This window comes from Musa acuminata, chromosome BXJ1-11 (genome assembly GCF_036884655.1).
Source record: "Musa acuminata AAA Group cultivar baxijiao chromosome BXJ1-11, Cavendish_Baxijiao_AAA, whole genome shotgun sequence".
Taxonomy (NCBI): Eukaryota; Viridiplantae; Streptophyta; class Magnoliopsida; order Zingiberales; family Musaceae; genus Musa; species Musa acuminata.
Genome location: NC_088337.1, coordinates 33331718 through 33357940, shown reverse-complemented (window position 1 = coordinate 33357940; position 26223 = coordinate 33331718). Strand labels below are relative to the sequence as shown.

The 26223-nt window shown below is 35.8% G+C and overlaps 2 protein-coding genes and 1 non-coding gene across 6 annotated transcripts in view; all 3 read left to right on the top strand.

The window, feature by feature from the left end:
- The first annotated feature begins 6430 nt into the window (after positions 1-6430).
- LOC135597810 (filament-like plant protein 3) lies at positions 6431-13020 on the top strand. 2 transcript variants are annotated; one of them, XM_065091331.1, is made up of 4 exons: positions 6431-7277; positions 9043-9238; positions 10440-12346; positions 12541-13020. In XM_065091331.1, the coding sequence occupies exons 1-4, from the start codon at positions 7173-7175 to the stop codon at positions 12736-12738; spliced, it is 2406 nt and encodes an 801-aa protein (XP_064947403.1). In that variant the 5' UTR covers positions 6431-7172; the 3' UTR covers positions 12739-13020. The 2 variants fall into 2 exon arrangements, with proteins under 2 accessions (XP_064947403.1, XP_064947402.1); XM_065091330.1 differs by having other exon boundaries at positions 9040-9238.
- A 757-nt stretch (positions 13021-13777) lies between these two features.
- Positions 13778-13849, top strand: TRNAQ-UUG (transfer RNA glutamine (anticodon UUG)). The gene has a single exon. It is a non-coding gene; the product is annotated as a tRNA-Gln (tRNA).
- An 861-nt stretch (positions 13850-14710) lies between these two features.
- LOC103972476 (sister chromatid cohesion protein PDS5 homolog B) overlaps positions 14711-26223 on the top strand; it is a 28153-nt gene continuing 16640 nt past the window's right edge. For 2 of the 3 annotated variants that reach the window (XR_010481420.1, XM_065091329.1), the window contains exons 1-13: positions 14711-14902; positions 16724-16921; positions 17156-17337; positions 18416-18536; positions 19036-19152; positions 20048-20260; positions 20343-20559; positions 20642-20787; positions 20856-21013; positions 21092-21241; positions 21318-21366; positions 23617-23808; positions 24681-24863. Coding sequence is in view for 2 of the 3 variants with exons in the window: in XM_065091329.1 (XP_064947401.1) it covers positions 14810-14902; positions 16724-16921; positions 17156-17337; positions 18416-18536; positions 19036-19152; positions 20048-20260; positions 20343-20559; positions 20642-20787; positions 20856-21013; positions 21092-21241; positions 21318-21366; positions 23617-23808; positions 24681-24863 (2019 nt within the window). In the remaining variant the exon portion in view is untranslated. The remainder of the gene's footprint in view (positions 14903-16723; positions 16922-17155; positions 17338-18415; positions 18537-19035; positions 19153-20047; positions 20261-20342; positions 20560-20641; positions 20788-20855; positions 21014-21091; positions 21242-21317; positions 21367-23616; positions 23809-24680; positions 24864-26223) is intronic. The other variant, XM_009386829.3, reaches the window with a different exon arrangement.

The window sequence follows — 26223 nt, the reverse complement described above, 5'->3', positions numbered from 1 at the left end:
CAACAAATCTTAATAACGATGACAACCGGTTCATGGACCAGTCCGACCCAGCCCAATGAACCGATCCGGTAAGGCCCAATAATAATAAATGCTAACCTGATATGGTTCGGAAACCAAAGCAGATTCGCAGCTCCTGCGCGTCGCAGGTGGTCTGAAATATCACACTCGCTTGTGCCTTGGTAATTGTTTGGCTTCTGAGCTCTTTACCAAATCAAACACTGCAATAACAAAAAATGTGTTGACTTGAGAAACAATCTGTCGAGTTTTGTCCAGTTCCTTTCCTGTCTGTTTAGTTTGTACAGGTTCAATGCCCCATGCAGATCTCAATGCTTTCATCGATGGTAACTTTCTTTTGCATCTGTTGAGCTGGGAAACTGCAGATCTTAGTGTCTAAACCTTCAACTATCGTTTGATGTAAACGCAGGGAATGTACCAAGCTGATTGAGTGCCACTGCAATCTTTCTTTTCCCCAGAATGGCTTTTGGTCAATGCTGCTTGAATGCTTGCCAGAGCATTCGAGAACATGACATCACACGCTAGACTCTACTGAGCTTTGTACATGAAGGCTTCCCCATGTTCTGGTTCTCTTCCTGTTCATCTGCTGCTCCGGACTATTAATGATTCCTCTTTTTCTGAGGGGAGTTTGTCCACTGGTTTCTGACACTGCTGTAGCAGTGGCAGACTTCTCATGATCTTGGCCAGCTTTCGGGGATTTGACACTTGTGTCTTCTTTCATCTTTCCGTATGTCATACAAGATTGGACTGCAAAATTCTAATGTAATATGAACGCAAGAATTGGTGAATCCTTCGAACTGGATACAAATAAGAAGCCAAGAAATATGGAAAGATATCGGTGAGGGGGGCTGACAAAAAAGATTCTGAGCATTTATTGCGAACTACCTCTTTATTTTGCTTCGACATATGGAGCATTATCACAAATGAGGGGAGGTGGAGACAAGATGATCTAACCTTTCAGAAGCTCTGTGCTGTGCTGATCTGCAATGTGCTCTGCTGAAGTCAGACACGGAAGCAGAATGGACTACTCTACTCAGCAGGCCAAATAATTGCCTATAAAAATGAGAACATCTGGACAAGTCGATGATTCTTAATTTGATTTATAGGGAGGGAGAGTATTGGGTGAAGAAGATAGCAAGGAGTTTTGGAATATTGTTTTTGTAATTCTCTCTCTCTCTCTCTCTCTCTCTCTCTCTCTCTTCGGTTTAGTTGCAGCAAAGAGTGTCATTCAACTTAGTGATCAAAAATATAATTCAAGGCAGAAAAATCTGGTGCATATCTCCTAAAGTCATTCAAATTAGTGATGCAAGTAGAAGCTTATGGATCTCCGGCCGGCCAACTCACGAGTGCTGCTGTTTGTGAGGCTTCTCATCAACAATGGCTCATGCCCAGCAGTGTAAAATGATGGACTTCCTTTCTTGTCACTCGACTCTTTTCATCTTTGTAACCTGAGTGGCTTACATATCCACTGTTAGGATGCAGGATATGACTTTTCATGTGCCCGCAGGTCCCAGTTACGTTCATCCGCCATGGACACAGGTGAGAACTCAAAAGTTTAGGTGGCCTCAAGGCTCCTGTTAGCAGACGAACCTTCTCAGTGACTTGGTTCGATATAGGGCACCATGACCCATAAGCTAAGAGATAAAGAGTGGCTTTGATCACTTGGCATTATAAAGATATTTTTATGCTAGAAAAAGCGCATCTGATCAATGAAAAGAAAAACAATTAGGTCTTAAGTTCTTGGATAGTTTTAGGACCTAATATCTTGTCATCATTATAACATAATTAGTCTCACTTTCTTGTGTTTAGGATGAATGCATCATCATGGTGTAATGATCCTACATAATACATTTTTCTTGGGGGGGGTTTCGGAGTTTCCATAACGTGATATCAGCACTCTCTTCCTCACAATGTTATCCACATAAACACAGAGATTATCCACAAGAAGTGCAGTTTAATCGTCACCATTATAAGTAGTAAAAAGGTAACCCATTCGATCCTATCTCCCTATCATTGGATGCAAGTTGCATGAAGCGTGACAAGAACAAAGACACTAGTACATCGACATTGATATCTAAAAATGAGATGGTACTGAGAGAGGGAGAAAGAGAGAGAGAGGACAGCATTCACCCCCGGACGATACCACGCAGAACATACCACCAAAACATCCATTTCAATCCAAGAGGCAGTGGGGGAAACATTTGAATGCAAAGAACATGATCGAGCAAAGAGGCAACCCCCTCCCCACCACACACACGCAAAGGGTGGGGAAGCCATGCTTCTGTGGCTTGCAAGGACAGCAAGTCTTTATGGTGCCAGTTGCTACTGGTTCTGAGAGAGATGCATGCCCGAACCACCACATAAACTAGTGATGTGAATGAATGAAATCATGTGCCCCATTTTTCATATAATATATGAAATAATTGTTTGCTTGTCTTTATTCTCTCTCTCTCTCTCTCTCTCTCTTTCATATTAAACGTTGATGATAAATGCATGGTATATAACGTGTCCATAGGATTCATACAGAAAGGGAAAGTATGGGGCTATTATAACCCATTTATCCAAGGAAAGCATTAATAACTTTTGTATATATCATTTTAAATATAAGTGAAACATATATGTAAAAAGGGTGAAAGGCATCTGCTTTATATAGAGCCCCTTATCTAAAGAAGCTAATTCAACTAAGCTTGCACGGTCATGCTAAGCTGCTAAGATGTTCTTATCCTGCTTATCGAATCGGCAACATTGGCTGAGATTACATGACACTTAGTCAAATGTATTCGAATTTTTTATTCATGTGAACTTACTGAACATGAAATTAAGGATTTAATATACGTAATAAACAGAAGCACCCAATTGAATGAAGAACACAAGTTGATTCCGTGTCATGTTCTTCTTCCATACATATCATCATCCTTTGGTAGGTATGGCCGACGAGCATATGATTTGTTAAGTACAATAGCATATACAATCCTAATGACAATATAGTTAAGATCTAATGGCATGCAACATCGAAGTTTATCAACAGTGATATAGGTGCGATGGCGGCCATCAAGAATTGGAAAGCAAACAATTTATGATTATATTAACCCTAGGAGGCGTAACACATCAAGTTTGTTCCTAGTTTAAAGGTACTAATTAAGGAGATTAGATGGCATGATTATGGTTAGTATTTGGATTGGATTGGTAATGTTAGAAGAGTTTGGTGGCGTATGCATGTCATCGATCGCTATCGTGCATGGAAGCAATTGGATGGATGAAGGCATCAAACGAGAAGGCTGATAGAGAAATTGAATTGACTTATTTTGTTTGTGAAACTTTAAACTTGCGTATAAGTTTTTAATTTTTTATTTTTACTATATATATATATATAGTAGGAGGACATCAACCCGACAATGCTTGTAAGAATGCGAGCAATGCTTGTTAGAATGCGAGCAATAGAGAAAGTTAGAATAGGAGTAGTGAACAGAGGATGAGTGGGCTCATACGTGAAGACGACTATGGGCATGATCAAGTACGCAAGCTAACCCATACATGGAAGTGTAAGTAGCTAAAGACTTACGACCACTTGTGACCCCCCCCCCCCCCACTTTGTCATCATTTTTAATAGAGATAAGGTGAGGTAGATGACGATGTAAGATAAAGGTGCAAGTAGCCAAAGGCTTATGTCCACTTGTGACCCCCTCCCCCAACACCCTGTCGTCGTCCTTAGTAGAGAGGAGATGATGTAGACGACAATGTACGATGGAGGTGCAAGTAGCCAGAGACTTATGTCCACTCATGACCCTTCCCACCCTATCGTCATCCTTAGTAGAGAGGAAGTGAGGTAGACGACGATATATGATGGAGGTACAAATAGTCAGAGGTTTACGTCCACTCGTGAAGCTCCTCCCCTATTAAATCAATATTGAAATGCTAATGATATCCTGAGATAACATTAATATTTGAGGATTTCTCATGAAAGGTTAGATGCAGTTAAATTTTTTTTTTATCAAATATCAAATATTGTGTTCCTAAACACATCGTGTATTCTCTCTCTAATTATAATTGATATTATGAACCTCTATTTAAATAATCATGGAATATATTATAATGATCGTGTATATAAAGGTTCATATTGATGGAGCTTTTTTTTAATATCTTATTTGACATTTTCATGGTGTTTTTTCTTAATATAATGTATAAGATAATTAAATTTATTTTCTATTTTTTTTTCTCTCAAGCTTAATTTTCTTTTCAAGAGAGCGCTCCATTAAATTAGGTTAGGTTGATAATGTCAAGCCAATGGTTGAGCTCCATCATGCCTTTGACAAATAAGATTTTCAATTTAATTTGTTCTATTTTTTTAATTTTCCTAACACTCTAGTGACATAAGGAAATTGAATTTTAACATAACTCGTAATCTTAATGTAGTTCTGATACCAATTTAGTAAAAATAAAAGAGGACATGGAAAAGAGTGATGATCGATGGAGAGATGGTGGGGATATAATAATACATAAAAGAATCCTCATATAATTATATATTATCCATAACTATAATTTCTCCATAGATCTGAAATCATAAATGTCTATCTATTTATAGGGATTGCGTGACACATTCTAAAGGTTGTATATTAATTTAGTCAAACGTCCATACACCTTCTTGTGATGACCCTATTAAATATAATCTTCCGTTGCATCTTTTTATTCTATCTCTTCAACAATGTATAGGATAATTAAGTTTCTTTTCTAATAGATTCATCGAATTAGATTTAAATACTCTACCATCCTTCTAAAATAAACAAACAAGCTTTATATTTTGATAATAGACATAATATTTTATTTATTTTCAAAATATTTTTATTAAAAATAATAAAAGGTATGGTTACTTTTAATATAACTATTTTGTATATAAAAAATATTTTTATTTATAAACAATTAAATGTCGCTTCGATAGATATTCAAATATGAGAAAATTATTACGAGACCTTTGAATTTGAATGTGATAGTAAGAGATGAAATAATTAACGTTAGTGATATAAAGAAAGATAAAAAAAATATAAAATTTTAACAAAAATTATAAATAAAAATTTAAATACTTTAAATTTAATTGAGCATATAATATTCTACATATCTCAATAACAACAATTATTATTGACATTGTTATTATTATTATTATTATTATTATTATTATACAAAATTAGATCTAACACAATGGTCCTCAAATAATTTGAGCATTATAATTTTTTATCGTCCAACAATATTGCATGTTTCTCCATCATTCTCGCAAAAATTGGTCAAAATCGTACCCTTACAAATGTATTATAAACCCTAATTTATGGTGTCATACTATTGATGATCTACCTACTCCGAGGTGGAGTTGGCTTATTCTCCGATTGCTAGTCTTATGCTTGTGTTAAAACTAACTATAAATTCCAAAGCGAACGTGATTCTTAGTTTCTCAATCCTACCATCAATCATGCAATAAAATAAAATAGCAAAGAAGTCAATCGAGAATATTTCTTATGTTGGATTTATGATTCGATTTAGCCATTTGCATGTGGGGAAGGATTTGGTGGACAGAAGACAAGACATAAGAGGAGGAGTAAGCTACACTACTTGCACTATTTTCCCTCAACCTATCCTCCCCACCAAAGTTGTGATGACATTTTCCAGGAAGAACTCAATTTTCTCGGGTGGTGGTTTTAACGTAGAACACAAGCGATAGGGGAGGGGGATTGATAGACTTGGGTGTTACACGACAAACCCTAATCCTAAGCCTAAGCCCTGAAAGGCAATTCTAACATCCATGGAAGGAATAAAAACTATTAGAGATGTATTTCATGTCTTTTTCTTGAGCTCACAAATCTTATTTTACAAGGAAGAGGAAGATGATGTGGTTCAGTGTTACGTGTAACAAAGCTTCTATTTTAACTAATAAAGTATTAAAACTACATAAAAGTAATAATAAAATATTATCTAATAAAAAAATAAATTGGTAAAATAAGTTATCCTTTTTTTTGGGGGTATAATTTTGTTCTTTAAATCCTTGATTTATGAAAAATGATATATGGGGTTATAATGTTTGATATGAAAAGAGTATTATGATTTTTTTTAAATTTATAATAAGTGATGAATGTGAATTTTGATCCTATTATTTTGTGATAATCTTTACCCATCAGACTAGATAAGCATTTTTATTTTCTATTATTATTATTATTATTATATATTTTTAACAGCTAATTTGCCGTGGGGATTTATTTGCACACAAAAATCGAAAATTTAAAGGGCATATTCATCATTTTCTAACAAGTAAATGAAATTTCTAATGGATTTTTTTTTCTTTTGCAAATATTAAAGAATTATAATCGACTAGAGAGAGAGAGAAAGAGAGAGAGTGAGAGAGAGAGAGGCTGTTGCGTTCAAAAGTATCAAACCTTCTGTAACAAAGGAGGGGGGATATTTTGAGCGTGGTGCTTTATGAGGAACACAGACACCGACCCCCACCTGGGGCGGGAATTACGCCGACGCCCGTTCTCGGATGACAGCGAACCGGCGTCCGCCTTCTCCTCCACGAAGCAGCAGTCACTGAGCAGCGGCGCCCAGCAAAAAGCCTTGATTTGATCCCACCTTTTGTCTCCTCTCGACCACCCGATTAAGAAGACCCCTCCCCTTTTCCCCTCTCATGATCCTATACTAAGATCGATTATCTTTCTATTGTATAATCTGGACGCTGAATCATTCAACCCTAGAAAATGAGTGAGGGCACAAAAGAGTGATCTTCAATTCAAAATGCCTTCCACCTCTCTGCATGCCCGTGTTGACAACCCAGCCCACTCTTCCACTGTCTCACCGTTTCAACGCCCCAACTCCGCTTCTTTCTCTCTTCTTTTCGATGTGTTACCTTAGTTTTCTCTGATTAGCGTTTGCGTCTCACCGGGTCGGGATCTTGACCCTCAGATCGCTCTCTTTACGGGTCTCCTGATGCTGGGGGTTGATTTGCTGAATGTCTTTTGATCTGTTAGCTTTCTTCGCTGCGGAGTTCTTTGGAGAATGGTTTTGGTCATCCATGAATTCGTGGGATGGGGGGTCCTGCCTTGCTTGTTTGAAGGCGTTTGATCGTTTGGGATCTCGGCGGTGATGATCTGGGAACCCAGTTGGATTCTTCAAGTCGAGAGATGGACCGCCGGAGTTGGCTGTGGAGGCGGAAGCCGTCGGACAAGAGCCCTGGCGAGACCGAGAGCTCGGGATCGGTCTCTTCGGAGATGCACTCCGGAGAACAGGTTTGTTCGTCACCCTGTCCTGTAGGTGAGTAGAAATCTTTCTCTTGGTTCTCGAATCTTATCTATAGGCATGGCGGAGGAACCTGTGATTGGGAAAGTCAAAACATGAGTGAGGGTTCGTAGTGATCGTGCCTGGCAAAAGACGATGCTTGCAGAACCAGAAGCACCAGCGTCGGATAATTATGTCGTCTTCTTCCATGATATGCGGTTTGAACTGCCAGTGTTATCATCAACCGTTAACTAAGACTTTTCTGAGCTCTGGCTGAAACGTTCCACAACAGCAATTTTTGCGGACTCGTTTCCGTTCTCCATCTTGATGTCATTCCTAGCTGTGACTTCCCTGGCCTTTGAGAGAGCTTCTTTTAGTTTCATTTTAATACGCTAAACGGGCACCATCGTCTTACTTTCCTTGTTGCTCATGGCTTAATTTTCCAATTTAATATCAGCCTCATTTTGTATTTGGTGCAAATTTATGCTGTAAAGCTTTCCCTTTTCTCTGCTGGTTGATATTCTCGTCTTAATGAAGAAAATATGTTGCCATCTAATGATACTAATTGTATCAGTTTATTTCTCGATATTTCAAATAGTATGTTTCCATTTTTCTAGGCTGTTTATTTTTATAAATTTTCCATCAGATTATCGAAAAATATTTTTAACATTTCATCAGAATATTTTTGCGTAGCATGATTTTGGTGTTGAATATCTGTCGTAAAATCATAGATGAAGCGTTATGTGATCAAAAGTATCTCACCTTGTTTTATAAGTGCACTTCCACATCTTGTTTATCCATGCTGAAGTCATTTTAAGCAGTTTCATACGTTTTATCCATGATCAGCCCCTAGTTTCTCGTGATTGCTTGCACTTATCATTTTCTTTTTTCTAATATTGAACATCCATGTCTTTTCTGCTACCAACTTTTTGGATATGTTTTCTCTTAGCAACCATAAATTATTGGTGATGAACAAAAATTTATGGCCATGATATGCACCTCCTTTACGGTGATCAAATTCACTTAATTAAGCAAACAGCTTTATCATCCCTGATTTTAGAAAACTTCCATTGCTAAATGTAGTTGAAAACCCAGATTACCTCCTAAGGATGTGGACTTGACAGGTCCTAGATTTCCAATAATGCACAGGAAATTCTACTTCTGACCAAAATCTTTTAGGTAAAATTTTAAAAAAGATTTAGAATATGTATCGAAATTATGGCAGCTAAGCCTACACATACTTGGACCATGTGAAGGACTGACAACATTTATAAGCTTCTGCTTATCATAGGTTTCTCTTTAAGAAGTCTGACTGCTGACGTCCATATTCTTTCATTAGTTTATCAGGATCATTCTTGGAAGAGTATGTCATTATTATTTTGACTATCAGTTTTTCTGAGTCTTACATGCCGAAAAATTTTAGCCCTGTTGGTGTTTGATCATGAGATAGTATTGTATCGTTTAGTTTGCGGCACGGCAACATACTTAATACAGAACGTTCACACTTTTGTCTCTGTAAGCATAACCGACAATTTTATGATCAGACAGTCTGGAACTGCAATTTTCTCCCCTTGTGCTATCATTATTTTCTATCCATATTTATTGCTACTATTTCCATGACACTTATTGAGATAATCCATCAAATAGGCTGGGGAATGTGCTTCTGGAAGCACAAAGCTGCTTTACATTACAAGAGGCATTCTCTACGTATTTTACCTTTTTGCAATAATTATTATAAACCCATCTAAATAACTCAATTCATTTATTTTATAGCAGGAGGTACTGAAGACTTCAATTAATTCTTCTCCAAATCATGTTCAATCACCAGAGGTTTCGTCAAAGGATGTCAGCCATGAGGACAATGAAACTATAAAGCTTTTGAATGAGAAACTATCAGCTGCTCTTCTGAATGTTAGTGCTAAAGAAGATTTGGTGAAGCAACATGGAAAAATTGCAGAAGAAGCTGTTTTAGGTAAACTGCCTTGTTCAAACTTTTCTGAAGGATCCTTGTTCAAGCACCATAATTTTGTAGTGCTTTGAAACAAGGGGATATTTGACATTTATACGTGAATTTGAAGCTTCAACTCTAATATACTCCATAAATTTTCCAGAAGGATAGGTTTCGAGCAGGTTTGTGATTTAAGTGAGTAATTACTTGTTTCATTTAGTATCCTTCTTTAAGGTCCATTCCAGATAGAATTATGTTTTTTTTTTTTTTTTGCTGCTGATCTATTGAAGGCACACTCAGTCTAAATGAATGTAAAATACAGCTCTTTTTTTCTGATAGCATGCAGAGTGATTCAATATCTCTGACGATTCTGATTACTTGCAGAATTTAGTATGGCTCTTGATGATAAGGCTACCAGTATATTGCCATATCATTGACATACATTTTCAGTACTTTCTAATATCTGACACGCTTTAGTGTAACCTTTCTATAACTCACGTGTAGGTTTTTCAATCCTCCTATTGTTCTGCTATATTTTAACACTGTGATAGCTTATCTATGATTAATCACTACAACCTGTACCAATGTTTTTTAAAAAATATTAAGTTCTAAATCACTAATGTGGATGCTTTGGTGCTATTTGTTTATCTGGTGTTAGACATGTTCAATTCCAAATCTTCTGCACTTAAATATGGATATGACAGCATATTTGACACTACATGGAGCATGGTCTGGAAAGAAGAAGAAATCTATATTAGAGGAGTAAATAGAAGTTGATGTGTTTCAATGGAAGACAGAATAACTATCTGCATTGAAAGAAATTAACTTGTTTCATTATTTCCTCTTGTACTATTGCCTGTAAACCTTAAAACTTTTATATGTTCATTTTTCTTGTTACTCTCTTTTCAATTAGTTTGACGATACCTAAAACTTGTTTTGGATTTCTTTTCAAGAATTCAACCATATTGACAGATATATGGCACAAAATATGGCCTCATTTTTCAATCATCACTTATGTTCTGTGAAGTTGCTAAAAGCTAACATGTAGCTGTCAATAAACAAGAACTAAGGACAAATAATATAGTACAGAAATAGTTCAATAGGACTTCTTAACATGTAAGGCATCTCAGGCTTGGTCATTGTTCACTTATGTGAATATTCACATAATTATTTCATGCTACTGGATTGCCAGTTACATGATGGAATTATTCAACTTTCTTGCCAGGCTGGGAAAATGCAGAAAAGGAGATTTCATCTCTGAAACAGCATCTTGAAGCTGCATCAAGGGAGAACTCATCCCTTGAAGATAGAGTTGTTCATCTTGATGCTGCCCTCAAGGAATGCGTCAGGCAGTTACGGCAGACAAGAGAAGATCAAGAACAGAAGGTCCACGATGCCATCACCAAAAATACCCATGAATGGGAGTCTGAAAAATTGGAGCTCGAAATCCAGCTTACTGAGCTTCAAGCCAAGATGGAAGCTAAAGCTGAAACTACCACCTCTTTTGACTACAGGCTTCGCACAAAGATTGAAATTCTTGAGGAAGAAAATTCTGCTCTTAAAGTTGAACTTGATACGCTTACTGGGAATCTTCAAATGCAGACAATAGATTTGGAGCTCAGCACCAGAACAGCAGAAGCAACTAGCAAACAACATTTGGATAGCATAAGGAAAGTGGCCAGGCTTGAAGCTGAGTGCCGTAGGTTGCGAACTGCAGCACGTAAATTATCATTAGCTAATGAGCACAAGGTCATTTCTAACTCACATTATGTTGAATCTGTCACTGATAGCCAGTCAGATGCAGGTGAACAGTTGTTAAGTCTGGATAATGAGCAAAGTTGTTCAGATTCATGGGTATCAGCTCTAATCACAGAGCTTGATCAGTTCAAGATGGAAAAATCTAGCACGAAATGTTTCGCCACTTCCGTAGAAATTGACCTAATGGATGATTTTCTTGAGATGGAAAGGCTTGTTGCATTGCCCGAGGCTGACCATGGAAATTCTAGCACTGAGCATGATGATGATTTGGACCATGCTTCCAACAGAGACAGCTGTTCAAGAAAACAACTTGATACCGTCCATCTGCGTATGGCTGAGTTGCAAGAGAGGGTTGAGAAGATGACAACTGTAAAAGTTGAAATGGAAATGTCTTTAGCTGTAACGAACAATCAACTGAAGGATACATGCGATCAGCTGGTAGCAACTGAAGGTAAGTTGGTTGAGTTGCAAAGGCAGCTCAATTTGGTTAATGGGGAAAAACATGATCTTGAGATAGAACTAGAAGCAGCTGAGGGAAAGAAAAATGACCTGGAAATTCAACTTGAATCAGCAAATATAGAAAATGCTAAGTTACATGAGAGAATAAACATATTAGATAGGAAATTTGCAGCAGAGGAGGAGTTGTCTGCCATATTGAAAGTGAGGTGCCAAAATATAGAGGTAACAGAATCTAACAGGAAGGAAATAGAACTTCAGCTTGAGTTGGCATATGGTGAAGTTGCAGAGTTAAAAGGAAGGATTAGTTTGCTAGAAGGAAAACTTGAAGAAGAGAAAGCTTTGTCCACGGAACTGGCATCTAGGTGTTGGAAAATGGAAGTGATGAAGGGAAAGAAAGAGGAATTGGAGTGTCAGCTTGAGTCAGCAAATTTGGCAATACATGAACTACAGCAGAAGGTTAATTCACTTGAGATGAAACTTGAGGAGGGAGAGACATTTTCAGTAGAACTTTTAGCCAGGTGTCAAAGTATGGAGGCCATAAATGCAAAGAAAAAGGAACTGGAGTCTCAACTTACTGGAAAACAATTAGAAGTAGGCAAGTTACACGGGAAGGTGAATATATTGGAAGGAAAAGTTGAGGAGGAGAGAGCATTGTCATCAGAACTCGCGGCTAATATAGAGGCTGTAGAGGCAAAGAGAAAGGAATTGGTGGTGCAACTTGAGTTGGCACATGTGGAAGTCGGGATCCTACAGGAGAAGTTGATCATATTAGAAAAACAAGTTGAAGAGGAGAGGGCATTATCAGCAGATTTTGCAAGAAAGTACCACCAGTTGGAGCATGAACTGACAAGCAAACAGCAAGCAGCTGAATCGCATAGATCTACAAGCTCAAGTAGAGTGTTGAAGGCTAGACAGGTAACTGCAGTTGCTTTTTCTTTTCTTTAATTTCGTCCTTTCAGCTTAGTCTTGATGCCTGGTTCCTTGGTCATGTCGTGTCACCTAAAAATCCTTTTGACAACTCTTTTGTTGTAAACGAGGTGCAAACTTTGTTTCATTTAAGTTTCTCGCTTTTCTTGATTGTTTGCTGAGCATTATTGATTTGTTCACAGGAGAAAAATATTGCTCTTGCTGCTGGGAATTTTGCCGAGTGCCAGAAGACAATAGCCTCTCTTAACCAGCGGTTGAAATCTTTGGCAAATTTTGATGATCTCATGCTTGAAACAGAGCCAGGGTCGAATGCAGATCTATTGGGTATTAGAGCGGATTCTAGGATATTGGATCCTAGTAAAGAGAACAGCTTCCCATAGTCATCTTCATCCTCCTGGCTGGACATCCCATAAATTCCATATATCCAAGTAGAAAAAAAAATACTCATAGAAACCAGTGAAATTGTACATTACTGAGGTGGGAGAAAAACAATTTTTGTGGAGTATGTGTTGACCATGTATGTAATAGAAATTGCTCGACGAACTTGACTTCTGTGTTGAGCAGCAAAATAGAGGAAACTATATGAAGATTATAGTGTTACTGCTACTCTTTTGTATGATTCCATCTAGCTGAATCAATGGTGTGATTTGCAATTTGTATTCGTTTACCTTCACCACCCTTGCAGTGACCAGAATGGAACAACAATGAGCAGCCACAGCAAGACACGAGTAATAACTGTCTTGAGCTTACTGGTACTAGCTGCAGCTGTTCATGTTAGTTGGTGTGTGGGTTGATTTGATGAGTTGCACTTATTGCTGTAGGTCGCATTGCAAACTTCTATTAATAGTGTCGGCTTTGATGGGTCCAGGTACAACCTACACCAGACCTGTATCATTTTTGGCAACGAATGTACCCAATATATTATCCAGTTGGGTTCAGGTGAGGCCATGATTTGCAGGTTAGGGAACGGGAAGCAGCTTCCTGCACCATCTATTTTCTAAGCTATGATGGAAGAGTTTTCAGTAATAATAAGATGAAGTAATAATAATATATAAGAAGTAAGAGATATAAGAGTCAAGATGATTCATATCAAATCAAATTCGAAGATATTAGTATCGATCTTATGTAAGATGGTTTTTATCCTTGGATCATAAGAAACTTGGTTAAAGACATTTGATATATTATTGAGAATTCTGAATCATTTTTATATGTCTCATGTACATACAGAATGAAATAAGACTCTTAATTTTCTAGTAACATATATATATATATATATGTATTTAAATAGGGGAGTGGTCTTCTCAGGTTTTGTGAGCTCGTCTCGTGTTTATGTAACTTAGTTATTATAGTTTTTTGGATATACATATATATACAAATATAACATATATATAATAAAAGTTTCAGCCAAACTCCAACAACGGTTCCATGGTGTAGTGGTGAGCACTCCAGACTTTGAATCTGGCGACCTGGGTTCGAATCCCGGTGGGACCTTTTTAATAAGACTATTTTTAAACTTAATTTGTCGTTTTTATTTTTTTCGGGGAAAACATATATATATAGGTCCTGTTGCAAATTTTCTCAGGGATATGTAAATACAAACAAACAAAGAAATAAATAAATCTATATATTATATGACCATTCTCTTAGTTTTTTTTAATTTCTTTAGGAAGTATTTCTTTAATTTTTAGTTATTTAGTCATAGCTGATGCTGTTTATTCTTACTTCCAATTTTTTAATATTAATAATAAAAATGGCTATTATCATCTGGAAACAATAATATTATGACAATGAAATTTAGTATCAAGCATTTCAACTGATAAATATGAGAAATGGGGCGTCGACATAAAACAAAACTAAAAATTTAGGTCTTTTATATGGTTAGATAATAAATTTTGAATCATGAAGAAATTCAAAAAATAGTTGCAATGAATAATGCAATTTATTATTTCAAAAAAAATATTATTTTACTTTATCTATATGATATATTTTCATCGGAAATATCGATTTATTTTTGTGCTCGTTTCATCCCGGTAAGTAGATGCTTTTTATCGCGACATAAAACGAACCATTACGAAATCGATCTTTTAAAGACGCCGATATGAAACACGTCCATATTTCCAGCGACACTCATCTCACGTGCTTCACTGGGCGGGAGCACCAAATTGCCCGATTCCAATGCTCCGCCGGAATCGTTTGAACGTCATTAATCTGATTGTCTTTACACTCCTAGCGAAAGTTAATATCCTCCAGACAATAAATTTAGAGTGTGCCGAGAGTACATCCTACCATCTCGCCTTCTCCACCGTCTAAATAACCGGCATGGCTCGCCGAGCAAAGCGGAGAGAACTAGAGGAACCCCAGCAGGCCTGAACCCTAGAAACCTTGACGTTGCGATCCCTCCCCGTGGCTTCTCATTCGGCAACCTAGGGTTTCTTATCCCAATCCGTCGGCATGGCCGTGCCTCCCGAGCGCGTCGTACAAGAGGTCGGGAAGAGCCTCGTTCGTCCTCGACTCAGCAAGGACTCTCTGGTGAAGTTCCTCAAGGTAACACTAGATTTCGTGAACCATGGGCCAACCGTGGACCCCAGCCATTCCTGTGTTGCATTTTCCGCTCCTTGATTGATTTTTTGTTCGTTGTTGAAGAATCGGTTCCTTTTGTAGGATCGTTTGTGCTTTTGCTACAATCTAGGTAAAGATTTGACTGATGGTACTCGCTTGGCTGTAGAAATGTCATGTGGGCGCACAGCCTTGCTGTTTCTTTGTGGTATCTATTGGGTTATTTCATTCTATTAGTTGCTTTTTTTGCATTCTGAGAAACTGTACACGGAATTTGGCTGATGGTACCCGCATGGGTGTTGAAATTTCATGTGGGTTCACGACTGTGGTGTCTAATATTATCGTACAATGTTGGTTTTGATTTGACTGTCTTATGGGCTTGATATATGATAGAAGCCGATGCAATAGGACAGTCTTCACTGATGCCGAGTTGTCATGATGCTAACTATTTTTGTTTTAGGGTTTTGCGACTTCTATTTAAAATAGTGGAAACCAAACTTGAGGTGAGAAATGAAACATAATCTAGGGGTGATCAGTGTTCCTACGAAACAAGTCACACACAGTACGAAGTATGATAGGTTGGATGGTGATTGACCCAGATGCATGTTGAGCAATTTGTTTTAGATGTGCAGTGATCTAAGGCAAACACTTTCCGGCTTGAAGGGATGTGGATGAGTATGATTTGTGGCAGCACATGGTTAGCAAAAGAATATTCTCTAGATTTTTGACAGGTATTTTGGACGAGGTGTCAATGATTCTTCAGTGCATGTAAACTTGTAAAATGTGACAGTTAAGAGAGAGAAATAAGTACACAAAGTAACAGTAGTTCATCAAGCAACTGTCAAAAGAAAATGGCGGAGCTGAAGAATGAAGCCCATGCGGCACAGATTGATATTTTGCAGCAGACCTATCTAGTCAAACGTGGATTTGTGTTGTATCTAATGTCGGCCATCTAACATGTCATCATGTTCGAGGTCAGAAGCATTCTGTCTTTGTGGACGTTTGTGGCTAATAAGGGTTCAACCTAAGGTTAAGTGCTTTTTTAAGAACAAGCTGTTTTGACCATGGGCTAAATTGGATTTTCCTCACATGGGACATAATGCTAATTCTCTATTTGCATTATTGGCATCTAAGACATTAGACAACATAAACTACAACGATTGGATGGCTCCGTTGTGGTATGGAAAAGGAAGGGGATAAAAAATCTGATGTTGGTGCGACATCAAGGAGGCTTGTTTTTTACAAGGGTTTACCTTCCCATGTTTATAGAAATCATTTAGTAACTGGAGACAAATAAATTATCTTTATTGAATTTCTAGTTTATTATTGACCTTCTTTTTTTTTTTAAACTTCTATAAACAATCTCTAAGCCCCATTACCACTTTCTTCTGAAAGTTGAGGATGTGATAGGGTGTTACCATTACAAGGACATGCCTGTTTGAACCTGGAGGAGAGTTGTGTTGCAACATCAAATTCATGGTTGTTCATATGTAAGTCTTTTTAGACAATTAATTCCACATTCTGATGTGTCAGACTATGATGATACTTGGTGTCCTTTTCCTTTTGCTACTCCATATGTACATCTACTGGAAACATGTAGTTGACCAGAGTGCAATTATTCCTGTTTTTTATAAATTATTGCTACCTTGCTGCACTTTTCTCGATTTGGTAGTTGACAATTTAACATTAGGTGAAAGGATATTGTGTTTGTTAATTTTCCAGTTTGATGTTTTCTGATTTCACCGTAATATTTTTTGCAGAAGTTTTTAACTTTCTGATTTTTCTCTCCCTTCCCTTCTCCCTGTGCAGGAGGCTGAAGACGCTTTATCGAAGTTGAATCAGTCTTCTACTTTACAGATTGCATTAGGACCGTTAAGCCATTCTCTTTCTCAAATTAACTTACTTCAGCATAAAGACAAAGAAGTTAGGTTATTGGTTGCAGTGTGTTTCAGTGAAATCATCCGGATCCTGGCACCTGAACCACCTTTCAGTGATGAGATATTTATGGTAATGTCTCTCCCCTGGTTACTTGTTTAATTATCAATTGCTTTTACATCCAAAATTTTCTCTTTGGTTGGTTACGGTGAAAAAAAAAAGTTGCTTGTACTTCATTAAGCACTGATTATTGTGATTTTTTTAATGTGGGGATCAAAGGCATATAGGAAGATCTCTATGCAATTATTAGATTTGTAGAGTCAATGATTCTTCTAATTCTGTCTCACATGTGCATCTTATTTGCAGCACATTTTTAGGCTTATTATTGGTACTTTCATTGACCTGGCTGATACAGCGAGTCCCTATTTTACAAGGAGGACAAAGATATTGGAGAGTTTTGCTGCCTTGAGATGTTGTGTGATTATGTTGGACATGGGTTGTGAGGATTTAGTTTTGGAAATGTTCAAAGTTTTTTTCTCTGTTGTCAGGTATGTCTTTTTTGTACTTGAGAACGTTCTTTTTAAATACCATGCTCTGGAATAATTGAACTTTTAAATTTGAAGTTGTATGGCTTAATGCAAGAATTTTCATATTTTTGTGATTCTTTGTTAGTGTAAACATTAAACTTTTATCTAAACTTAGATTTCAAGTTAACATGCAAAATTTTCTTTTTGTTTATTGGAAAACTATGTCAAAACAATGATTCTGCAGTTGTTTTATAAAGGGATCCAACTACAATGCTGGAATTAAAAAATACAGTTTATAGGAATCTGATCCTATATCGCAGTTTAGAGGCTGGTACTACGACAATGAGACATTAGCTTGCTGTTGCCCAAAATTTGATCCTAGATTATTTATAAAGCAAGAACAAATTATTCTACATGCAATGCTTACTTCCATGTGTTACCTTGTGTGCCATGTTGTTTCACCTTAGAGATGCATTGATTTCGTGGCTCACAATCATTTTTTTGTTTTATGAATGAATTCTAGTTGTTTTTCTGAATCGCTTATAGATATTTGTGTCATGAGCATTCTTAAATTCTATCTTTGACAAACTATAATTCCTATTACACAGAATGGGTTGTTTGCGTCTGATAATGGTTTGCTCAAACGAGTCTTGACCCATCAGTGGGTCAAGATTTCTTGATCTGAACCTATCCTGTCTAGCAACTGGGTTTGATTGGGTTGGGCTGGTGGGTTTAAGACAAGTCTTGCTTTATTTTGTATAAAAAATGTGAGGTTGAGTCAGTTTGTACCTTAATATCAAGGGGGCATTTGTTTCACCCATGATCTAACCCAACCCGACCAGTCAATGGGTCATCATGGTGGATTGGCTGGTCAGATAACCTGATGGGCTGAGAAGGAGATTTTGACTTCTGTTGGTTTTTTACTTACTTGCAAGTGCATACATTTATCAGATTTCTTGATTGACTTTTTATTGGTGTAATAAGCACCCTCTTCTATTTTGATTCTGTCTTTAGCATGTGTGTTTTTATTATACTTTATGATTATTTAACAGATGCTTATTTTTAGCGGTTTTCTAATTAGTGTGCTTGTATCTTTTAGACAAAGTCATCAAAGAAGCTTGATCCAAGCTATGCTGTCTATTATGACACTTGTTATTGAGGAAAAAGTTACTCAGCCGCTTCTGGGCATTGTTCTGCAAAATCTAATGAAGGCAGACAAGGTTTTTATTCAAAAAAAATATTTTAATGCATTGTATCAATTGTGGTGCTATTTATTCTTAATCCAAGATTTTTTTTCATTTTAAGGTCAATTCTATGCCTTTCTAATGTCCAACTTGTTAACAAGAAGATCCTAAACAATGGTGATCCTGAAAAGATTTTGCTTGTAGAAGAAGAGAGCTTTTTACCTATTGCTTTTTTATTCAATCAATGCAATATTTTTCCATTTTCATCTTTTCTTCTCTGATTTAGTAGGTACTTGCTAGTTGCTAAACATTGTTCTATGGGAATATATTGAATATTTCAATATTATATGTCTTGCATAATGGTGTAGCATCAACATTTTAACTTTACACTGTAGAGGGTAGGTCTTGATGCAGGATATATTGCTGCTCCATTTCTGTCTATTTCACATGATAGTATATGCAAGTGCCTTGAAAAAGGGTTTAAGCATCTTGTTCTTCTTTGCTTTCATGTATATCTGACCAAGTTCTAAAACAGAGACATACATTTCTTGCTTGGCATGATGCGGAAATAAGGACCAGATTACCAATGTTTGCTTATGTTACAAAGGGTGGCGCAGTGAATGAGGCACCGACCACTGGGGTTTTATGGAAGGTCAATGCCCAGTCTTACTCTTGCAAACGGAGAGCTTGTTTACTTATGCTATAAGCGACTTCTAAATGAATAGATGTTTATCTTTGAGGACCAAATCTAACATTGCAAAGAGCATGATGGATCAAGTGAGTGCGAGTAATGATGTTAAATTAATTTTACATATACTGAAGAAGAAAACAGTAGATCTAATGTTGCCTGAGAAATTCTGTAACATGGCACCTTTTGCACAATTGAGGAGTTAACTTGCTTATGTTGGTGGCTTTTAAATGTATATATGGTAAACTGGCTTGTTCTGGTAAATTAACAGTAACCTAAAACTAAAAGTATGATGTATTTTCCGTATAAAGAGGTTTCAGTTTCTTGCTATTTAGTGTTGATCCACAAGGTTTCAATGCTAATTTTTTTTTATTCAGGTGGGTTGACTTGATAGTTGTTGTTTTGTCCCTTTCATGGGTACTGTTTCAAAAAACCTCACCCAATATTTTTTTTTCTTATAATTAAGTGTGAGGGAAGATAGATCAACAATCATGCTAGAACTTTCAGAGTAAGATGTTCTTACGTATCCTTTTTGTTTGGTATAAATAGCCTTTCTCAAGATTTACATATTCTTTTCATTGATTTTATATTTTTAGTTTTCATCTTGCATTATCGGGAACTAATAAATCTACGTTGGATAATTGTGATTGTTGATCTCTATCTATTTGTTATGGGTGGTTCATGGATGCATGTGGCTAGTAGATATCATTAAGTAGGGATTGTATCTCATTGAAATCCTAGAGAATGTTCTGGCTCACTGATCCTTTAGCCTTCTTATTGAACAGTTAAAACAACATGTAAATGTAAGATGTATTTAACAATCTACATCTACTGACTTGCCCTAACTACTTATTCACAGGGTGCAGCCTCCAAACTTGCCGTATCTCTGATCCAGAATTGTGCTGGGAAGCTGGAGTCCCCAATTCATGGTTTTTTAACTTCCTGCATTTTTGACAATGATGCCTCTGCAAATGAATTTAAAAAGTTGTACCATGAAATTATATTGAAGTTATATCAATGTGCTCCTCAGATTCTTGTAGCCGTCATCCCAAACTTGACCCATGAACTACTAGTATGTACTGAGAACCACTGTTATATTTTCGCTTGAAGTATTCTTGCATCAGATCCTATTATAACCTGTGTTTTATTGGCAGGTTGATCAGGTCGATATTCGCTTAAGGGCTGTTCACTTGGTTGGAAAGCTTCTTGCCCAATCTGAGCTCAACTTCAGTCAGAAATTCCATACAGTCTTTGTTGAGTTCTTGAAAAGATTATCTGATAAATCCCTAGAAGTTCGAATTGCTGCAATTGAGCATGCTAGAGAATGCTATTTGGCTCACCCATTTGGCAGTGAAGCACGTGATATTCTTGGTGAGATCATATATCTTGCCGTTAAATTCTTGTGCTAAATGTTGTATTGCAAATTTTTTACATCTCATATACTTGCTAGCAGCTGCACTTGAAGGAAGATTATTAGACTTTGATGATAAAGTGAGAACAGAAGCTGTGTTTGCAGTCTGTGATCTTGCTAAATCTAGCTTGACATGTTTTCCATCTGAGATAATACTACAAGCTGTAGAACGGCTTCGTGATAAAAAGGTTACTAGCTTTCAGTTCCTTCAAAATGAATCGTCTGCGCTTGTGCTTTCTCACGTATTGTTCTGCAGGTTTCTGTTAGAAAGAAAGTGATGGAAAAGCTACTAGAGTTATATCGTGTATACTGTAGTAGGTGTTCTGAGGGGGTCCTCACACTCAATGATCACTATGAACAAATTCCCTGCAAAATGTTACTTTTATGCTTCGACAAGGAATGCAAGGAATTCAGGTTTGACTATTGTCCTTTAACCCTTTTTTGATTTGCTGCTTGAATCAATTTGTGTTAAAATGTGACAAGATACCACAGGCCACAGAACATCGAACTGGTCTTTGCAGAAGATCTCTTTCCAGCATCACTTTCCATAAAAGAAAGGACAAAACATTGGATTGCTTTTTTCTCGCTTTTCAAGTTGCCTCACATAAAGGCTTTAAAATCCATCTTATATCAAAAGTGGAGGTATAAGCATGTCTGTGGTCTTTTAAGTTTTAACTTGAAAATGTGGTCTTCCATATGTGATACCAATTGTTTTCAGGTTGCAGATGGAACTGAAAGTATATTTTGCTCTGCGAGATGAAGAAAAGGTAATAACCACTTGGCAGTTGATAGGGAAGTAATGCAAACTGCATTTGCTTGAAAGTGTTAGCCTGTTAGGTAACATCTACCAATGTGCATACACATCATCTGTTTTTTGCTTTATTTTGAAATAAAGACTTGCATAAGCACTGGCTCTGCCATTACCATAGGTTAAGTTGGTTCAAATTTTTAGATTTGCCCAAACACATTTCAAAATGTCCTCAACGGTTTTAGTTTCTATTTTAAGCCTGTGTATGTTCTATCAGCACTTTCAACAGCAAGAAATATTTTCTCTACATCTCCTGAGTTGTAATGTTATGGGACATAATGTGGTGTGTTATAGAGTAATCCTTTTTGTTTTCTTACTAGTCTTGAGCACTGTGGATATTACTTGTTCTACAGTTTTGATGGCTATTCCTTGTTTACTTTCGTTCTACTATATGGCTTCACCTGTGTGTGCAACAGCATTTTGTCCTCTCTTTGATTAGATCACTAGCTTTTCATGATTGTTTTGCTCACTAGTCTGTCATTATGGAAGGTAATTAATTATCCACATAGCATATTTTATTTTTAAATTAACAGTGAAAAGCCAAAAACTGCAAGAAACTTTGCTTCAGTAGACATTTTATAAAAGAGCAAATCATCTTCTGAGTTTTCTACCCTATGTTCTCATTCCTGTGACTTTGGACTTCTAAATTACATTAGAAAGTTATAACATAAGATCTTAGCCTTTGTATTTACAGACTTGATCTTAATCCTAGAAGAAACATTTCCCAGTTGAAGATTGTGAAACTTCTGTCATCTGATGTCTACTTTAGGTGTGCTATCTAAACTAGTGACATACTTCTTACAACCAGAAAATAAAAATTTAGAGGCATGCTCTAAACAAGGCTTTTTTTTTTTGCCTTTTTTGTTAAAACAACCTTTATTTTGATAAATATTTTTGAATTAAAATCTTGATTTTTTCTTATCACTTCTGAAAATATTAGTCCATGTTTTGAGATTGAATCCCCATTCTACACATTTTTGTTGACATCTGATCCAGTTCTTAAAGGTTCAAACTACTTGCATATGGGCCTTCTTGCAAGAACCGTTAATTTTTTATGTGCACTGTTGTGTTGCATGCATTAGACCCATTAATCTTTCATCTGACTTGTGTGTGATGGGTAGTGTATACGAGGTTGTTCCTTTTCCTACTAGTAGATCATGAATTTGAATCTTTGCTCTATCCCTATTTCTTTACTATTTCATCCAGTATTTGGTTGGAACATATTAATTTTTGTACAACTCTATTATCCTTTAGCTGTAGATTGTCATCTCTCACCAAATTCTTTGGTCATTAAGTGGTAATTTTTTTTTAAGTCTTAAAATGTTAACTATCATCTTTTTTGTTGATCATGTAAAACATAAGAATAAATAGCATATATCTCTTAATCTATGTGTCAGTTCTCCTTGTTTGATTTTGTAACATCTAAAAATGCACATATCTAGCAAATTTAGTTTGTCCTCCAAAAAAGGTTTCTCGCAAGAAGGTTAACCATGCTGATGCCATCTTTTGTTTCAATTAGGGTACAAAATGATTGTTCTGGACTAGTGTGGTGTCTGTATATGGTATACTGACCCATAGCAACTGGTATGCCACCTGGTATTTTTGTAAAAAAATAATAAAAAATAATACTGGCTGGTACTGATCACTTTGTTACAAAATATTGATCTTGGAGCAAGATTTCCAGGAGGAAAAATTGCAGTATTAACACTTAGGTGGCATGCTTCCTAAGTTAATCTAGTTAAGAGGCCTGTGATGTCATCATTAGATTTTCTGTGGCTAACATCCATTTGGTGCTACTTTATTATTGTTGTACAATATAAAGAATTTTCATTTAGTATTTTTCATGAATTAGACAGTTTGTGCATGTTGTATATGATGATTGACCTGGCTTTATAAGAATACTAAGCAAAGCATTCTCTTCAGGGGCTATTTCTAGAAGTGGTACAAGTTACTTTGTATTGTCTACTTTAGGTTTTGATTACATAACATTCATCGCTTTTAAAATGTCACTCTTATTTTCGTCTTTCATCTTTCACAATCTTGCTATTTACCTACTATCTTGCGTCGTTTCTCATACTTCTTAGTTCTTTAGTTTAGAGTTAAGCATTCTTCGGATCCTGATACTAGTGTGTAATTGCAGAACAAAATTCTTGATATGTTTATTTTAAATTGAGAAGTTACTGAATTAGTAGTTAAACACAAATTTCAGGAGAATGCTTCAGAAGAAATGCATATGAGAATTTTGACATCATTTATGAAGATGTCTACCGCATTCCTAGATTCCTCTAAAGCGGTGGAGTGCTTTCAAAAATTGCATCAGATTACAGATAGCAATATTTTTAAGTCATTGCTTGAATTGGTTGATGAAGACATGTCTTCTTCTGCTGCCTACTCTACTCGGGTACGATTTTTTTAAAGCATTCTTCATTTACTTATAAGTGTTGGAAATTATGGTAGTCCTTTGATTTTCCTTTTGCTTTGTTGCGTTAATCAGGTTTTGGTTTATTGTTAAAGCTGTTAAGAATGCCTTCATTTCATTCATTCACCTTTTTATATAAACTTCTTATAGTAGCCTTCTATGTAGCCATTAGGTTTACCTTTTTTCATGCAATACTTCCTATAGTCACTCAAGGTTGGTGGTCCATATGTTGGTCTTCATAGCTTTGTATCAGTTACCTCATCAGATGTTATTGGAAGCCATATTTTTATTGGAACACAAAGGGCAATGAAGGAAATCATATAAAAAAAATAATGAGTGGACATTGATTATATCATTGCAAATAGGAATGTTATGCAAAGTCAGTGAAAATATTTTTTAATGAAATGATTAATATGATGTGTATTATAAATGAAATGATTAGTATGATATATGTATTGGACAACCAATTGATTACTTTTTTCATGTACTATTTTGCAAAAGAATAAATTTTCCATGATGGATGGCTTAGGCTTAAGAATGGTATTTAATTATATTTTATTATTTGGGTTGATGCATAGCTTTAAATTTTTAAACTAATATAAAACTTCATTTTATGATGTATCAGTCAAAAGCTCTCCAATTCGTCCATATTGAATAATAATTATTCCTGATTTGACATATAGCATGTATGTCTGGATCCTTATATATATCTTTACTTTATAGCCCTCTGTTCACAGAGGTTGTTGATAAAAAAAATCATATTGTGGTGTAAGTTCTTTTATTTGCCACTTAGTTAAGATTTAAATTACTTTATAGTGTTACTAGTCTTTTTATTCATTTGCATGGATTTATAGGTTTCATTGCTTAAGCAGCTTGGGGATAAACATCCAACTTATGATTTTCTTAGTACACTTTCCACAAAATGTTCGTATTCAATATTCAGTGCCGAGCATGTTCGTTATATTATGGAAGAAGTCATATCTGGAAACGATGATCGAACCAAGTACGCGCAAGTTTCTAAAGTAGATCTTCTTATTGTAAGTGCTTTCTTTATTTACTTCATGGGATGCAACTTTATGCATTGAAGTGATGTTTGTTGATAATTTTCACCAAAGCATGCTTACGTTTGAACAATCCATATGTATATTTCACATTTATCATGCTAAATAGAGTTAAGAGCTCTCAAGTCTCAACTTTGGAAAAATCTTGATAACAATATATATTCCTCAATATTCATGTATATGCTTGGTAGCAGGTTTTCTTATTTAAGACATTCTTGTGGGAGAAGCCAATTAGCTGCAGATAGAGAAGACTTCTTCATTTCCTTGTTATGTTAAAGTTCTTTCCTATTTTTGGTTTTTGATTGTCTTATGACAATGGATATATTTATGAGATTTTTGTCTTGCATTTTATTTTGTTATGCATTGTTTGCAACTTGCTGACAGTGATTTTTTTTGTTCACCGTTATGCTTTTAAACCTATATATTCATATGTTTACAAGTAGAAGTGATTTTTTCTAATTATATTGTAAAGTAGTGTAATTAATGCTGTTTAATTCACTCTATCTATATTTTTGAATAAAAAAGTCAAGAAGCAACAGAGTGCACTAGATGTATGTCAAGTGCAGAAAAGTTTTATATTGTAATCCTTCAAGTTACATGATTTTTAGTTATGAATTTCAATATTTGAAAAGAGCAAGTATGTAGTTTGTGTTTCATTTGATTAGTCTCTAATTGCTATCTTCTCTTAATTGGAATGCTAACTCCATCCATCTCTTTTAACATGACATGACAAATATGAAGGTTGACAAAGTCCAGAGTATAATAAAGAAATACAAAACATTACTTATTATGAGTTGGTCATCAAATCATTATAATCTTACCATCATTAGCCTGTTGTTTGGTTAACTATAATCTCTCTTTCGCTCCTTATTTCTAATAAGAAGTTGGAACTGGGGTTTTAATCTATTGTTTTCCAATTTGAAGGGTGGTGGCTTACATGGCTTTATTTGATATTCAGGTGCGGATAATTGTGTATTTGATATTTTAGGCACCTGAGCTACATCTATCCATATCTGTCATGCCTCCATGTACAACTCTGTACTGATATAATTGTATCATGCGCAATCTACCCATTTCAAAATCCATAGTTCGAGAGCTTGCTTTAAAAATAAATATAAAATAAGAATATATTAACAATTATGTTGAGTAGGAAGCTTTGAAAAATAAAAGTATTTTTTAATACTCATGAAACAATTTTAATTATTATATACTACCACCTCCCTGTGAAATGAAACTAAATCAGTTCTTTGTCATATTTTTGCATCAAATTAGAACTTATGAATCATTATAAAGAATAATAATTCTTATGTAATAAATGAAATCATGCATCAATTTC

What these genes read in the sequence shown, in the direction of transcription:
- LOC135597810 (XM_065091330.1), top strand. Translation starts at nt 7,173, where the DNA reads ATGGACCGCCGGAGTTGGCTGTGGAGGCGGAAGCCGTCGGACAAGAGC. An exon ending in TGCAGAAGAAGCTGTTTTAG is followed by an intron (nt 9,239 to 10,439) that starts GTAAACTGCCTT and finishes CTTTCTTGCCAG; the next exon opens with GCTGGGAAAATGCAGAAAAG. An exon ending in GAGTGTTGAAGGCTAGACAG is followed by an intron (nt 12,347 to 12,540) that starts GTAACTGCAGTT and finishes ATTTGTTCACAG; the next exon opens with GAGAAAAATATTGCTCTTGC.